At 44.6% G+C, this 18,515-nt stretch overlaps 1 protein-coding gene across 2 annotated transcripts in view; it reads left to right on the top strand.

Annotated features, from left to right (window-relative positions):
• The window catches only part of SRGAP2 (SLIT-ROBO Rho GTPase activating protein 2), a 539,260-nt gene extending 529,796 nt beyond the window's left edge, over positions 1-9,464 (top strand). For both annotated transcript variants that reach the window (XM_086923416.1, XM_086923417.1), the window contains one exon: positions 6,867-9,464. In XM_086923416.1, coding sequence (XP_086779542.1) covers positions 6,867-7,244 — 378 coding nt within the window. In that variant the 3' untranslated portion in view covers positions 7,245-9,464. The remainder of the gene's footprint in view (positions 1-6,866) is intronic.
• Positions 9,465-18,515: the final 9,051 nt, after the last annotated feature.

Below are 18,515 nucleotides of genomic sequence, written 5' to 3'. Positions count from 1 at the left end.
CGTATATTGGAGCCCTCACGAGTACCACTTTCACTTGTATTCTGAACATTTGTAAATGCACAGATTTCTACCTCACACCAGTTGAACAGACAACCAGTGGCACCCTCGATTTTTGAATTTTGAGTTTTGTAAATTGTGTATCTGGATCCTTTCCAATATCAATATTATCAACTATAGTATAGTGCACTCACCCATTGTACCCCACCCTTATTTTTTATCAGTATTATGCCTATTATTACACCTTGTACCTTACTAATTACCGTATGTATTTGCCCTACTGCTCACTCTCATAGCCTGGAAAGGCTGGCTGAGTACTAGTGTCACTTTTTATAACATCTTGCTTGCTGTGACTTATCATTGTGTTTCCAACTGTTTGCACCCGTTTCTGCAAGCTTGTCTTTCTGCACTTTGGTACTATTATAGTCCACTACTGCATCCTCCCATACCCACCTAATCCTGCAACGCAACATGGACCCCATCGGCAAACATACATACAAAATCATTTATCCACCATCACTCACCAAAAAAGCCGCCAAACGCTTTAAACACAACTTCCTTAGGTCACACTCGGAAAAGCCCTTCGCTGACACCTACTTCTCACCGGTTAATGGATCCCTGAACACCGATATCATCTTCCACACCACACGCAGAGCTCAATGGAGAAAAGCGTTCTTCACCCTACTCACCGTCTCCTCGACGAGAAAATCCGCACACAGCCAAACTCTCTCCATCTCCCCGTCCCGGGTCTTTCCAGGCAGAGCCACCATCACTATTTACAATACCGGGATTGTCCTATTACAATCCACAGACAAGAACCTGGAACTGCTAGACAACATGTTCCCCACCTTCAAAGAACACCTCTCCAAGTCACGGACAAACACGCATATCTACCCCAATTCTACCAACCATGACCTCTCAGCTGCATACTTTTCAATCAGGGACACACCTACCACCCCTGACCTCCCATCCCCCACCCACAACCTCACTATCCCAACTCAGCACCCCATCTCAGACATAGATCGCTCCCCCTCATACGCCGCCCGTTCCACTAACGTCCGGACCTCCACACATACCCTCAACACACCTTCCACACCTACAGCGGGCATTTACACCCCGCTCGGCGCTGACAGCACAATCCCCACACTTAACACTCCCAACTTAGTCCAGCACCAGAATCACACGCATTCTGACAATTCCCCCCTTTTATCCCCCCCCATTCTCAGTCCTCACTACCCACCAATCTACTGCGCAGAACGTACTCCCTCTCTTAATTTAACGCCCCTTCCCCTTAACAGGATCATCTCCACTCCCACCCCCCCTCCTACTCTCAGCCCCTACTATCCTCCTTCCAACACAGCTACCAGTCTCCCAGCCTACACGTTGTCCCCCACGCCTACCGCCAATGCCCCCACCCATAACATCAATTTCCTCCCTATCCCCCAACAGTCCAGAACCTCTCACCTCCCTAACCCTATCCCACGCTCCAACACAACGCAGACCTGCTTGAACACCAGCCCTCCCCCTCGCCTGCACGCGAGCTCCCTGGCCAGCCAATCACCCCTGACTGCCACCCCCACCCCCACCACCTACCCTACGATGGAACTCATCATGGCCACCCTCACTCAGATCAAAGAAGACATCCAGGACATCAAAGAACGACTCTCCACATGTCCTACACACCACCCAGCCACCTCCACCCCCCATCCCAGCCTGCCTCCCTCCCCCCCGGCGGTCCCCCACCCTCACCACGCCCCACACCAGGCTTCAAACCCTGCTCATAGGCGCAGCAATTCCCGTAGTCCTCAGCATCGCCCCTGCAACGCCTCACACGTCCACACCTCCCCGCCAAATGTGTCCCCCACCTCTCAGGCCAACTCTCGCACTCAGCTATGCCCCAAGCTGACATCAATCCCAGCTCTTAATCGCAACAACCGCCCTCGCCGCACCCACAACTCTTCTTCTGACCTCGACACACTCACCCTTCTACGCTCCTATGATCCAGCCCCACAAACTCACACAAGCACCCCACACCGCAACATTCCCACGATACACCCAAATCCCCTTAGACCACCCACATTAAACAGCAGAGCCTCCATCCCCACTAACCTTAGAGAAGTCCCTCTCTCGCTAGAACAATCTAACACCCTCTACACACCCCGCCTCAAATGCGCGCTTCTCAACTGCAGATCGGCGACGAGACACTCAGCAGCCATTGCTGAACTCCTCTTATCGCAGGGCCTTGACCTAATCATCTTGACTGAAACGTGGCTAACTGAATCCTCGACACCCATAATGGACATTCTGGTTCCTCCCAACTTCCACATTATCAGGCTCGACAGAACAGGCCAAATAGGTGGCGGAATCGCATGCATATACAAGAACAACCTCTCTGTTCAGAAAGTCAATTCCACATCCCTGCCATCCCCAACATCCTGTGAATACATCTGCCTCAACATCAACAGTGAGGGCAAACCGATATGCACTCTGCACAGCATATACCACCCACCCAGGGACAACCTCACCTTCTCCCAACAAATCATGGATATGATCTCAACCAATTCCGGTCGCCAGCTCACCCAAATATACCTTGGTGACTTCAACCTCCGCTGGAATGACAGCAGCGATGCAGTGGTAAACAGTCTTAAAAATTTCCTCGATGCCCTGAACCTCACCCAAATATGCAACAGCCCGACCCATGAGAAAGGCTCCATCGACCTGATCATCTCCAAGGAGCAATCCATCCAACTTGAATCCATCCAACCTTGTGACTGGTCAGATCATCACATTATCACATTCTTTATCAACGAAAAAATCAAAGTCAACCCTGTGCAGCTCTCCAAGCCCAAGGTCTGGAAAAGAAACACGAAAAAGCTCAACCCTGGCTCTCTGCCCCCTAACAGCTGCAATCTCCTACTCCCTCCTGCAGGCGCCTCGGACGTCCAAACCTTGACTGACCACTATCTCAACACTATGACTTCGATAATCAATGAGGCTGCACCTATGCAACTAAAAAGAGTCGCCACTAAAATCTCCAAACCATGGTACGACGGGAGTCTCAACGAAGATAGAAGAGACATGCGAATGGCAGAACGGACCTGGAGATCAGCCCCCTCTGCAATGCACCTAAAAGAGTTGAAGAAGAAGAGAAACGCCTACTTCAGGAAAATAAAACGCTCAAAATCGGACTTCTTCCGCCTCCAACTTAACCAAGCAAAGAACCGCCCGAGAAAACTGTTTGAGCTAATCAAATCACAATCCAAAGAGCTACCACAACCACTCAACACTGGGAGTGTGGTACCCTCATGTGAAGACTTCGCTGCTTTCTTTATCCAAAAAACCGACAAAATAAAAAGCGATCTCCTCACTGACGCAAGCCTCTACTCCAAACCCAAATGCCCAGCACCCGTTGAACCAAAAAACAATGCGACATGGTCAACCTTTGACACATATTCGGAAGAAGAAATTGGCAAATTACTTAGCACCCTGAAACCTTCCAATCACCTCACGGACCCCCTCCCTGCCTTCGCAGTAAAAGACTTTACCCCACTGATTCTCCCTCTCTGGACTAAAATCATCAACAGCTCTCTCCAACAAGGAAGCATACCTGACTCCCTCAAAGTTGGTCAGGTCACACCTCTACTAAAGAAACCAACAGCCGACCCCGCGGATCTCAACAACTACCGTCCCATCACCAATATCCCCACTCTCGCCAAACTGCTGGAAAAATGTGCACAACTACAATTGACTAAACACATTGAGCAATTCGATCTCCTCAACCCTCACCAATCAGGTTTCCGAGCAGGACACAGCACAGAAACGGCTATGACTCACATAATTGACGACGCACTTCAAATGCTAGACCAAAATGACACTTGCCTCCTCATCCTTCTCGATCTCTCCTCCGCATTCGACACCGTTAAACATGAGAATCTAATAGAACTACTAAACAAAAGAATGGGCTTATCTGGAACTGTCCTCAAATGGTTCACTTCCTTTCTCCGCAACAGGACGCAGAAATTCAAGAGCAACAACCTGATGTCCACGCCAGTACCTGTAACGCTAGGCGTCCCCCAAGGATCTTCTCTATCCCCAACTTTGTTCAACCTAGTCATGGAACCGCTCACCACTCTGCTACAAGAATCCAATGTACACTTTCACATGTATGCCGATGACACCCAACTCTACCTCAAACTGCAATCTCCCAATGACATCCTGCTCCTGAACTCAACGATCAGATGCACCCAATCCTGGCTTGCCGACAATCACCTCAAACTCAATGCCCTGAAAACAGAGTTCCTTCTGATCGCACCTCCAGCGAAGATAACCACCACTCAACATTGGCTTAAACTCCTAACCGCACTCAATGTCCAACCCACCATCGTGGAATCAGCAAAATCTTTAGGCATAACACTCGACACCAATCTCAACATGCAGCAACATGTCAGCAAAGCTACAAAGGGAGCGAACTTCCAGATCAATACTCTGAGGAAACTTAAACCCTACCTCCCAGCCAAAGACTTCCAAACAGCGGTGCAAGCACTAGTCATCCCACGAATTGAATACGGCATCACCTCCCTCTGCGGACTCCCACTAACTACAACCGCACCACTAAAAGCATCTCTAAATGCTGCAGCGAGACTTATCACGGGGTCAAAAAAGCACTCCCACATCACCCCTGACTTGAAATCCCTGAATTGGTTGCCGTTTGAAGCCAGAATACATTTGAAAATAGCCTGCATGACACACAAGGCTGTACACCTAAACTCACCCGGCTACCTTGCTCAGAAATTGACAATCTCTGGGGGAACCAGAAACACGAGAGGCGCAAACAATCTTCTGCTGAAACCTCGAAGATTCCGGAAGGAGAAAACATACAAGCGCTCTTTCTCAGGAATGGCGCCTAGGATTTGGAACTCACTCCCTCCCGAAACCAGGCTTCTCTCTTCCACTACACTCTTCAAAAAAGAAGTAAAAGCTATCCTCATGGCTAAATTCACCTGTACTACTATCTCGAACCCTATCAACACCCTGCGATGATCTTTATTACTTGCTTGACCACTTATCTATTTGTACGAGCTGTCTTATCACCCACTTGACTGCTTTGCAGCCACCCAATTGTATTATTTGTATTGTATGATCTACTGATTTACGTATTTGACTTTGTTCCCTCATGTTCCCTTCTGTACTCTGTGAACTATCGACCTACCTATTTGACTTTGTTCCCTCATGTACTCTTCTATGTAAAGCGCTCTGATATCTGCAAAGATCCTGTTCGCGCTATATAAAACTCTGAAAATAAAAAATAAATAACTCACTCATCAGGATTCCTGGTTCAGTTTTCACAAGCTCCCCAGTGCGGATCACTTGTTTTAACAGCAGGTCTCCTGTGCAGAGGTGGCTGCGAGGTTGTGCACCGTGGCTATATTTTTAGAAGGGGGGGGGGGGGGAAGGGGGGGAGATGATTTTCTACAACTGACGATTGTCTGCAGAACAGGAACTGAAAAGTATATCCATTCTTGTAAGCGCTCCCTAGCACTGCGGGGGCTCCTCAACTGATGTCGGCTGCCAGGGACTGGGCTGTGCTGCTGTGTGTGGGACATTAAGCATTAGCAATCTATTAGAAATATTTCTCCGGTTAGTTTGTGAAATCAGGCCCCGGGTCTAAAACACAACTCTCGGTTACCTTTAGTAAAATGGCTCAGACTCCCTAGGTGCAAGGTAGATAGATGCCTGAGATGTGCGGCTGTTTCAAGCAAGAAGATCCGCGTCTACTGGAGAACACATTCTGTCAGCTGAAATCCTAATCGCAAAATACATGTATCTCTGATGTAGAGAAGGTTTTTATAAGACGGCTGAGCGGATGTGTTGGGCGAGTGGTAGCTGAAGGCAGTGAGCTGCCAGCTGGCGTATCAAGCATGCAACTGGTGAACTTGATTTAAGAAAATCTTTGACACAAAAGAGATCTCAAGTCGTTTTGATTTTTATTAGTGGCTGATTTCCCATCTTAATCTCTTTTCCCGCCCAACTTGCTTACCCCTTTTTTATGTAATCATGCTTGGAGGAAAATTAAACTTTTACCAAAAATCCATTTTCAACAAGGCATGTTGTCTGATGTGAAAGTATCTCATTAAGGCTTTCCCTTGCGTATAACAAATGCAAGGAGATATTGTTTTTTGTTTGGTGTATACCTTTCATCATACAGTGTCACTATATGACCGGATGTCCAGCCCCATCGTAAGTGAAGGAAGCAGGAGTGACATCATCACTCGCCCTTTCACCACCAATACCATCATCGGTTTCACCCTTTGTTCCAAGGTTAGCTCTTAAACCGTATTCTGTTGGTAGCGGACGTGATAGCAAAAGCACTGTAAGTGGAAGCTTCAGATTGGAAATAGAGGTCTCAGGCTCCTGATTACTTTGTGTTGCTGCTGCCTCATGTCACCTCAGACCCAGGGTACCATAGTGCAAAGCCGGGGTAATGGCTCCTAACCGTGTCTAGCACTAATAGACATTGCTGTCCAGCCCACCTTCCAACGCGCTGCATTCTACGAGACCGGGGTTTTCTAGGGGACATTTTAACCATCTAAGTTGCTAAAAAAGGGACCAGATTTATTTCAAGCTTAGATGAATGTCCCAAAAAATGTATCCTCCAATATTTGTGCGTTTACTCCCCATCTTTCGGCTCTTGGAGTATTCGTACTGCATCTACTATTACATGAAAATGGAAGGTAATAGAGAAATCCAAACGTGATTTGCATAAGCGTATTTGACATTTTCATTTCGGAACAAAATGTCGCAGGTTAGATCTGAAGTTAATTGGAATCCTTTGCTTTCCTTGGCTGAAACCTGTTTCTTTTTCTTTTCAGGATATTGAAGCCACGATGAACTCTGCCTTGCACGAGCTGAGGGAATTGGAGCGGCACAGCAGTGCCAAGCATGCCCCCGATGTCGTCTTGGACACACTGGAGCCCCTAAAGAACTCTGCAGCCTCTACCCCCAGCTCTGAGCCCTGTAGCCCCCTGCACTCCCAGCTGCTCAAAGACTCCGAGCCCCCCTTCCAGCGGAGCGCGAGCACCGCGGGCGAGATCCCCTGCTCCTTCCGGCCCGGCAAGTCAGGCAAGGTGCCTGCCCCACTCAGGCCTCCAGCCACCAGGCCCAAGCCTCCCGTCTTCCCCAAAACCAGCGGCCCAAACTCTTCTGTCAGCCCCTCGGCATCTCCGACGGACAAGTCGTGTACTGTCTGACGAGGGTGGTCAGCACTTCCGGACAGGCCTTGCTGGAGCCACTCACGGAGAGGGAACCTCGCGTACGTTTAAAGCAATTACTTTAGGTGCGTCCGCCCCCGGGAGGAAGTACTTTTCCATTGTGATCCGATGGGGCGTTTTCTACTGTTGCACCTAACTTATTGCAGTCTTACAGTGTGCGTCAAGGGTCAACCCCATACTGCGGGGAAACATGTTTCATCTACTGTGCTTGGGGGAGCAGGGTCGCTGGTGGAAGCCACATGCTGCAGAGAGAACTAAAAGGCTGCTTGTTTCATTGGCAATTCTGAAAGAAGGGGAATACTAAAAGGAATCTGCGCGAAGCTTATTTTTCCTACAAATATCCATAACCTCCATGAGTCTCGATTTTAAAAAGGTTGGCATCTTCCAAAATGGTCACCACAAACCATGTGTCATATTCCCAGAATCTAGGAGTGGTGAGGGGAGGGTGGGAATAAGCAAAAGCATCACTGGCAAAAGGGTGGGGGAATGACACTGGCCCCTGTGTCAGGACTGCTAAGCTGTTTTTTTTTTTAAGATGAAGGATGACGCGGCGTTGGATTTCAGGGACTACTGCAATTCTCTGTTGCCCATCACCAATCATTACAACCCAATCTCACCCGTAAATCAGAACAATAAATAAATTAGATGTTATTTGCACCATTGGCAAAAGGTCACTCAGAATGGAGGACTTTAGTTAATGAAATCGCTCTCTGCTGTCCGTGGAAACAGATATGGTAGCATTGTTTGTTGGAAAATCAGCTTAAATTGTACTGGCATTGAGGAGCGCCTCCGAAGCCTGCCACAGAGCTTGCCCTTACATTCACAAAGGAAGTGTTAAATGTAATAAACCTTAAAAGAATGTTCTTTTGTGAGGGACGTATCTTTGTTGGTGGAAAGTTCTTCCCTAGAGTGCTTCAGAGCTGGGAAACCCCTTTATCCTACCAATCCTTATCCTTTAGTTGGGATTTTTAGGGGCGGGAGGAGGTTTTTAGGTACTGAATACTGATTGTTTGCAATAATGATGAAGTTCCCAAACGCAAGGTGGACAAGGGGTCAGCTACTCAATTGGAAGATCTCTCCACATTGAGTCAGTAGAGGGTTTACAATAGGAGACTTTGGTGGGGAGTTGTGTTCGATCAGTAGGCCATGTACAATCTGGTACGGGTCATCCTGCCAACCCGTTGAAGCTGCATTCTCCGTACCAATCTTTTTTTGTTTTTGTACCAGAGTTCTGGTGCTGGAATACACAAACCACAGAATGGTTTAAAAACTCTCTGACCCAGAGTCCCATCTCCACACCATGTGCACCTGCATTCATTGAATTGTAAAGAGTGGAAGTTCAGTGGGGGTCAAGCCATCGGCTCACAATACTGCAGTAAGTGGAGTGCTAAGTATTGCTCCACCATCCTCCTTGGGTGCACAAGAAACGTATATGCCAGTTTTAATATTCACTTGTCAACATGTTGGAGATAACATTCAGTGAATTATTTAAACACATTTTAGATCTCTGGCAGATTGTTAATAGGGGAACCATCTGAGAATCCAGTACATTTTTCATCCCACATGATTGTTCCCCCAAGCAATGAAATAAGTTCCCTCAGAACTTCGAGTCGCGTCTTCGCTGAGCAATGTTGTATCCTCACTGAGGAAAAGTCTGGCAGGACTGTTTCCTTACTGACCCTGTGTGATATTTGTACTGCAGGAAGGGGCTGCTGTGAATGTCTTCTCTTATTGAATGTGGTGTCCTATAGGTCAAGCCTCAAAGACAAATCAGCTTGCGTCCCCCTTCTCCCTTGTGGTAACGTTGGGTTTCCCAACCATTGGAGGCTCATGCATTCTACCTCCGGAGTTTTTGTAAGACAAAGACCTGGTCAGAACCTGGAATCACTGTGTTTTTGCTCAGGCATATACTGGGAACATTAATATTTACATATATAAGTAACTTTGTTTTTTGTGATGATGTTCCAGGACTTATCTATGTTTCACTAAACCACTCGATGTATTCTAGCGTATTCCAAATGGAAGGCAGCCGGGTAATTGTGTGTTTTCTTTTTACGTGAAGGGGAAAACAATGTTTGCAATATATGTATTTCTTCTGTTACTTTATTCCCTTGCAACAGAGGAAATGGTCATAGGGGAAAAGGAGAGCTGCACATTCTTAATTTGTGCAGAACCATTAAAGGAAATCCTGAAAACGTATATTTCTGGTTCCATCAGTATTTTATGATAGTGATGAAATACTTTTTAAAATGCTGTTTAGCACTTGGTTTTTATTTTTATAGTTTTTTTTATTTTATCATTTTACAAAGGGCACTTTTCTGGCAGCATCCATTATGCTGCCATTTTTAATCAGTCTTAACAATGGGTGCTATTTGTAATTAGAAACATAGCCCACATCTGCTGACCAGCGTGCCATTGTTGGGTGGGTCAGAAAAGTGTAAAGCACGCTGTGAGGATGCAGTGGTGTTTTGAGGCAGTCGCTGTGTTTACACATAGCCACTTTATTCAGTTGACTACTACAGTACCTGTACCAAAGGTAACTGTTCTCGCATAGAGACTCTCTGCAAAGTCTCAGCTGTGATAGGGTATATAAAAAAAATGTTTAAATTTTACTCTGCACTGTAAATCCAAGTTAAGGCTTAATTAAGGTGGAAGAAAACTGTCTTTTTTGTTTTGCCTTCCTAACACTGAAGTAAGGAAACTCCTAAAGTCACCTGCTCTTTGAGGGGTGGTGGTGGGGGGCGGGGGGGGAGTAGTCTAATTAATTCTGCAGCAGTAATTGTAAAGCTGCATCGTGAAGGCCACAGGTTTATTTACCCCCAACTCTTGTGGTTTGTGAGTACAGATATTTGCTATCTGAGTTGGGGGGGGGGGGGGCTTCTCTTTTAGTAAAGTGATGTAAAAACTGTCTTGGGCCCTCTCGCGAGGGATGCCTGGTTTAGTGAGCAACTAAGATGTGTTTTTGCGTCTATGTAGAGTTACTAGATATCTCGCATCACTAGGCGCACCATTGCCCATTGTGTACTTTTCTAGACTTTCATTCAGTTTTCTTTCTCAACGTTGTAGTACACTTCAATTGGACGAGATGGGCTAAAGTGCCAGATTATAAAAGTTTGCAAATAGAACCCCCCACAAGTTGGTGTCCTTGTGACATGGAGCAATCTGATAATCCTACTCCAGTTGAGCGCATGAAGACCGTTCATGCGGTTAAGAAGTGTTAACCAGCTGCTGCCTGAACTGTGGATACATCTTGCATTGTAGGGTAACTAAAGCGAGTCATTTAACTTGTGCCTCAATTTCCTTCAAATCTCTTGGGTTCCTTCTCCTGACTTTCTACTACACAAGGCACATCTCAGTGAAAGCTCCCTTCTTTACAAAATTGATGTGACCGTTCAGCTGGGATTTTTTAGTCGGTATTTGTTTTTCTTGCTAAGACCAGTCGCTGAAAGTTTTTCATTGCTTTAACAAACTTTTTACCATTGCATATATCAATGCGACATGCGAGGTGAGCTATTTTAAGTGATAACCTGCAGTGGTAAGTCATTACAGAAAGTCCCGTCTCAAACCTGAAAAACCAGGTTGAATAATAAAGTCCACCTCCAATGGCTGGAGCTTTGACAACATGTGAATCTTCTCTCTGGGACCATGAGGAAACAAATTCCATGAAAGGGTGAAAATAGAAGGGGGCGCGGGGGACCAGCTACAAAAATAACGTAACTTGTGCTCCACGTTCAAGCATTGGTGCCAATTCATAAGTAAAAATTACGCTGCATCGAAAGGACCGGTGCTTTTGTTGCAGGCTGACCCAGTGACGTGCGACTTTGTAATTTGTGTCACAAGTCTTCTCCAGGGTTTGGGTGGGGGTGCAGTCACCACCTCTAGGCTGTCCAGAGAGCGCATAATGTTATCAGGTCTTCCTGGAGAGCAGTGGCATGGAGTAATACATTGAAGCAAAACGTCCCATTTTTTCCTATTTAAATATTTCCTCGAACTATTGGTATTTTCTTGCATTCATCCTTTGTGCATCAATTATATCTGTACATTAGATGCTTTCTGCACGAGGTACCCGGAGTCTGATTCGCAGGTTATCGCAGCCTGTGCGTTACATTAAACGGAGTAAGTGAGCTTGAAACCCTTTCATTTCACAGCTCTGATCAGTCCAGCTTCTTTTACACACTACATCTAAAGAAAAAAGTTACTATTAGACCTAAAACTCAAAGGAGACGATGTTCCTGAACTTAACTGGAAATAATGCATATCCTAAGAGTTACAGAAGATAAATGACTGACTCTAAGTCCACTTGGGTAAATTGGGTTTAGAATCCGGTATTTTCTCACAAGGCTATAACAAAACGTGCACTTTTGTTTACTAGCACATCGGTGGTATCAAGTGATTAATTTTAGTTTGAAAACGGAAAAGAATCATGGCCAAAATTCTAAAGCTGCATAAGGTCTCCGGACCACTTTCCCCTTCCATCATTTTTTTAACTGACTGAATTCCATATGACATGGAAGTGAACATGGCGTTTGGGGAAACGCAGTTTAAAGGACCAGCGTGTATAAAGAGTTGTGCGTGTGTTTATTTTGTCATGTCATGAATAAGTGATCTTCCACGGGGAACAGGAATTCGAACTTCAAGATGTTTGACTTGTATGTAATGTAATGTATTTGTACAATGCAATGGTATATTCTTAAAGGAAAATACGTAATCTGTTAATAACTGGAGTCGTGTATGTATGCTTGGGAAATGCTTTGTACAATCCAAAATCTGACGAATGTTGGACTGGAAGAACCCAAAGCACGGCAATTTCAAAATAAAAACAAGTTTTTAGGTTTTTCTGTCTGGTCTTTTTTTCATTGTACTTCTGATCTAATGGTAATCACTGCTTCCAAAGCGATGACAAGCTTGTTGTGTCTTAAAAGGTCACTCGAGTTAATTTTGAAGCATTTACAAATGCAATAGTCTATAGCCGGAGAGACTTTCACCAATGTATTTTGGAATACATAAAAACGTTCTTCTTTGGTTCTCTTTCACGTATTCTTTTTTTACTCTTGTACGTACACCTTTTTGAATTAGCCTCCTAATATCGAAAAAGGAAATATTCATATAAAGTTAGTTCAGATAAAAAGGATAGTGCCCTCTTAGGCTCCTATACTCCCTATATATGTACTTGGCTATTTTCCATCATCTGCGCCTTGACGCCTTCGGGCAAAGTTGCGCACTATAAATCCCCATTCAAATCAAATCTTTGCACTTTGACTAATAATGACTGACATTTCGGTGCTGATCACAAATGCATCTAAGCGTATTTTAAATACTACCACAGCCCTATGTTTTTGCATACTCCAAAATGCCTTTCAGAATAAGTCCCTTAGGGTGTGTGTGTGTTTTTTTAATCTCAATCTTGCAGTTAGGTGGCGTATTAAATATTCCGAATATTAAACTTACTGAAGTGTTTCTGCAGAAGAAATATTAGTTAATTTGGGAGTCCTAGGAGCCATGTCTTCTGGTTGAGTGTATCCGTTGATGTGATAGCTCAAAGACTGCTGAAATCTGTGTGCGTCCATCAGGTCTCGGCATCCAGCATCGGTAAAATATCTCAAGTAGTTTGTGTGTTCATCAGTACATTTCATGTAACCTGTTGGTGACATGAAATTATTTCTAGTGTTGGGTTTCGAGGGTTCTTGCATTTGCTGCAGAGATCATGGTGCAAAGGTTTTCAGCAGACACATGCTTGCTCTGCTCACTTCTTATTCTGCATTCTGAGAGCTGGGCGCCCATGCCCTCTGTGCCATGCTCCTGTGGCAGCATCACCTTGAAGGTCCCAAGATAGAAAGCAGCAGAGGGTTTGAACCCTCCTCCCATGGGCAGGAAAAGCAGCAGCAATGAGTCGATGTGGTTCTACCCCAGAATCCGAGATGAAGATCTTCCTATAAGGTTCGCATTGGAAGTCTTGCAGGGATTTTTTAGAAGCCCTCACTCACCACCCTGGGTGGTGACATGCTTCATCATCGGGCCAACCAGGAGAAGCCGAATGCTTCCCTGGTGTGCTGCAACGCCAGGTTACTGCGGAGCAGGTTTTTGTGACAGTGATGTGAAAAGAATACGTGAAGTTAAAATTGTCAAAAGCTGTACCAGAAATATTTTTTATTCAACGGTCAACCTGACAAGGTTAAAATATGTGTAGGGAAATGTGCCAATTAATGTATTGGTTATTTCCACTCAAGGTGGGGTCGACATGTTTCAGCCCTTATGTGTATAGTTACTGGGCTTTCTTCAGGACCATGTTTTTTGTGTACCTCAACGGTGTGGGCGCGCTAAGGTCCACCCTACCAGAGGACGTGAAAGTTAAAATTCAATGTGTAAAAATGGTGCGAAAAAGTGAACAAACCATCAAGTAGTGGGGATTACCTCTGTTTTAGAGGAACCTGTATAGTCTGGAATAAGCAGAGACATACAAACACAAAAGACAAACAAATAGTTAGCAGAATCTCAACATTGTAGTTGTCTGGAAGAATTACTCTCTGGACGTGCTTTGGCTAGTCAAGAAGACGTGACCGTTTGTGCCATACATGCTATATTTAAGATCATGGAATGATGCTTTTAGCATGCGAAATGGCAAGAAAAATTGTCCGATAAACTATCAGGCAGTGGTAGTAACTATAGTGAATTGCGATCAATTGGCCAGACGGTTGAGGCCCGTGGGAGTGTTCATACCATAAAGGTATTGATTACCAGGTAGCCACTGTTTACAAAGTACCAAGGTATTCTCACTTGTACAGAATGGGATCCACGCCCCATAGGTCTCGGGAGGTGGGTGGGGCGACAATGGCACACCCTACAAAAGGATAGAGATATGGTGAAATTATGGGTAGAAAGGTAAAGAGAACCATTTACTTAGCTCAATAGTAGAGGATGGAGGCTGTTCTTACGCCCGCAACGCCCTGCACCCGCTCGGTACCTAACGTCTCCTGCAACCGGACCTCGTGGATGGTCTCGAGGAAGCAGAGAAACGCTAAAGAAGGGTACCGGCCGGTGCGTGGGCGCGGTCGGGGCGGCAGCAACCAATCCCGTGCTGCAGCCAGGCTGAGACTTGGATTGTCAGCCAATCGCGCTTGCGTATGCCAGAACGAGGTCTGGGACGCAAGCGCGCTGTGGAGATGACTGAAGGTATCGGCAGAACGAAGGCTTTTTAAAAAAAATTTTTTAAAAATGTTTGTGTTATCTTTTGACACTCTCTTGTTGTTTACCTACAATTGCCTGGGGGACTGAGGGTGTCCCTTCTTCCCTCTCTCTCTTGTTGTTACTACCGTTCTACCCCAGAAACCATCGCAACACATTTTCTAGGTTATGAGGAGGAATTTGTTCCACCGCTACTAGTTGCATGCAGCGCTTGAAGCTGCAGTCGTGAATCAGCCTCTACAAGGAACCATGTATTGCATTATAATTGGGGCTCCTGGTTTTATGGTATTTGTTCTAGCCATTTCTATCTGTATTTATCCATATTTATTTTTTTACTAATTTTATCTGTATTTATCCATATTTATTTTGGGTTTTGTGGAAAAATTAAGCTGAAATTTGTGTATTTCCACATTTATTTATCCGATAAATCAGTACGTTTACATGAAAATAAGCAAAGTTCAGTATCAACCATGTACATATCTACTGCTGTTAAAGCCTCTTTACTAAAATCCCTCTCTTTTTTGACCAGCCTTATATATCCATCCACATGTATATTGACCTGGAAGTCCTTGCAGACAGTATTTAGAAGTACACAAAAAGCAACCCAATTTCCATGTTTATCCACAATAAAAAAACAGTCCAGAAAATGAATGTTTTCTGTCTGTATTTATCTGTAAAAATCTGTAAAAACGGAAAACAGGGAGCCTTAATTATAATGTGGAATATGTAAAGATTCTGCGGGTGAATACATTACAATATTTTTGTCATAGGTAGCCTACTTGGGTGCGGTTTACTACTCTATGTATTTACATTTCAGCATCTGTACATTTCAATATGGCCACTGCTGCAGTTATGCACCTTTGTTAACTCGGAGGAGCAGCTTGTGCAGGTTTTTCTGTTTGCGCCTTTCCCAAATCTAAACTTCTTCTTACTTTGACTATGCTTCGTATCGCCAGGTACTGTAGAGTCCCCTTCCCTCAGGTTGACATCTTCTCCCCGTCAAGGGACCCCCTCCCAATTCACCCGAGGCATAGATAAAATTCAACACACATGTTTTGGAATAGAGGTCGGATAACCTGGGCCGAAATTTTATTAAATTGAAAATATATTGAATTTTAAATATGATTTTTTAATGTGCAGAAGACCCACACATATTCATACAATAAACAATTTTCCTTGTACAAAGTATTTACACATATTTTATGGCTAACCTTAACATGTATCTAATACATAGCCATACCTAACCGAAATCTTAAATATGTACTATCATGTTTTCTGCGTATCCCGGATGAGCCTACCCGCAAGATCATGACTGGTCCAACTATGTGCTAGGTCCCACCTCTCACCGGAGTGACCTTGAGCAGGAGGCTGGTTGCCCATCAATTTGTCGCATGGGCACCCCCTACGCCCTCCAATACCAAGGGCCTGACTATTTTGCCAACTTGGTGCCCGTGCGAAGATTGGCCCAAAGGCCTGCCAGAAGCGGAACTTCCTACCCGCACCCTCCATCCTACCGGCTGTAAACGCCCCCCCTGGAGTTCGATGAGAGACCACTGTCTGTCCTCCCACTCCCTCACCCTCCCAGGCATCTCCATTAATAATGGTGATGCCAACTAAAAGATGGTAAAATGCCCGACCAATCATGACCTTACCAAGGACCAAGGATACCAGCACATAAAAATGCGACAAAATTGACGCTGCCCTGCACAAAAACATTCGTAATATAAACAGCATTCACAATACTTGCCAAAACAAAGCATCATCTGGAAGGGAAAAGTCGGACACCACCTGGAAAAGAAAAGATTAAGCAATCCTGCGAATAGACACTCATTGGATCTGCTGCCTCGGGATTGTGGGTGGAGGAAAAAGAGACAAGAGAATGAGGATACCCCGTCGCGGGGATGGAGTTTCGTGCTGCGTGTGGAGCAGCGAGAAAGAGACCTTCCTGCGGCAGAAGGGCGAAAGCAACTGACCCAGCCCTAACCTGGGATCAGATTGACGCCATCATGTAGATCACAAATTTTATAATTAACATTTTCAGAGGTTTCCTCCTTTGATTTTTTTAAACTGCATTTTGTACTACATAAAAAAATCTGATGTATATACTCTATACATTTTTTCCAGGGTGCTGTCTACATTTGGTAAGGAGCCATTCCATTCATTAACCTTTCCAGAGAAGTTAAAACCCAGTGATTTGTGGTTTCTTGAACACTGTTAGGGAAGGTGTGCGGAACACCCTCCACTATGGGGGAAAAGAAGGGTATGGACAGTCCTGCATTCCCTGACAGAACGGTGAATCGGGAGCAGTATGTTGGAAACTAATGTACTCTTTCTCTTCCCCAGGGTCTGCTCTGGAACCATCTCCAACAGAGCAGAAAAGGATTGCGCATAGACTGTGTGCAAAGGCCAAAACTAGCCATACTGCTACCTATACTGCCAAGCGTAATGGCAGACTTTTTGGTCCTATTTGTGGCCTCTGTTTCCTTCTAACCGCATTTTTAGGTCTTGTGTTAGTCACGACCTTTTGATTTTACTAAAATTATATGTATAATATACTTACTTATAGCGGGTTCGAGCCAGCCTCTTTATTCAGTTTTTGTTGTTGTATCCTTTGCATTTTCTCTTCCTCTCACTACAACATACACCACTGGGCAGCGGGACAACCAACTTCAGACATTGGCTACATTCACTGGATAAATTCAGTGTGCGTGATGAAATTCTGTTCTTCAAAAGCGCACATATGCACAGAAAGTAGTTTTCTTCAGTGCCAGTTCTTGGCCAATGTTTTGTTGTATTGGTGAATCTTTCATCTTTTGATGCTCCTTGCCCAGGTATGCGAGGGTAATTTGGGCAGAACCCCTGTTCATTACATAGTATTGGTGAAGCTGAGCAGCTCCTCAGCAATGCCATTTTACAAAACAAATGATTAAAAAAAACATTGACAAAGTTAACAGGCTTGTAGAGCATCCCAAACCTCGCTTTGCCAATGCTAGTTTATTTAAGGTTCCTATCACATTTTGTTCCTATGCAACTAGTTTTTTGCAAAATCATGCACGTCAGGGTTCCTGATTCTTTGTATATCGTAGTTTCTTTTTTCTATGTTGTTTGGTTCGAAGGAGATACATTTAAGATTTGAAAAACTTTTTGGACTAGATTGATTTCGTAAATAAGTTATGATTTCGATAGGCTCACACATTTTGAGAAGGTCTTTTTAATTTCTTTATGTAATTCATTACGACGTTCTGTTTAACTGTTATCTTATCTTCATTTGTCTTCGCACTATGGTATGTATTTCCTTCATTTGAAGCACCGTAGGGGTTTTGGTGTTCTTTTCGTTATAGATCACTAATCTAACTGGAGATTCTAATGCTTTGATTCAACTGCCATCTAGTGGTTGCGCATAAAATAGCATCTTGTGTAACTCAAAACTTTACTTTTGTACATTGCCCATGGACTATGCAGGAAAAGGGTGTTTGGAGATCCTTTTTCAGCTGGAGCGCAGGCTGCCTAAGTCGACTCGGGAAAAATTAGTTTTGCAGTTAAACGAGGACTCCTCGAGAACCGCTCTACAATCTAAATAATCTTGTTTCCTACTAAGACATAGAATTTAAGGAGAAAAAAAATCTGTCTGCATTGAGGACGTTAGATAGCCTCCCATTGCTTGGTGCACTGAACCTTTTTTTTTGGTATCTGAAACCGAGGTGTATTAATGGTTTCTCTTAAATCTGGATCTACTAACAGCCCGTCCACATATGTGCTGTATCAAATCAATCAAGTAGTACTTGTATAGCGCGGCTAATCACCCAAGAGGGTATCCAGGCACTGTGCTCTAGGTATAAATGTGTGAGTTTTTTTATTTTATTAATGGGCCATTACTGAATGTAAGCATCAATGCTTTTGAACTATTAGCACAGTATCCTGGCTTCTGTAAAGTCGACGGCAACACCGCAGCTAAAGAAAATCCACGTGGACTCTACTGAATCATTGGATTTTAGAGCTTCATCTTTGCTTCCGCATACTCCAGACTGCGGAGACATGACCCTCGTATGGCTGGCTTGCTGCCATGGA

This window comes from Lissotriton vulgaris, chromosome 5 (assembly GCF_964263255.1).
Source record: "Lissotriton vulgaris chromosome 5, aLisVul1.2, whole genome shotgun sequence".
Classification (NCBI taxonomy): Eukaryota; Metazoa; Chordata; class Amphibia; order Caudata; family Salamandridae; genus Lissotriton; species Lissotriton vulgaris.
The sequence above is the reverse complement of the archived record's forward strand: the minus strand, read 5'-3'. Positions and strand labels throughout refer to the sequence as shown.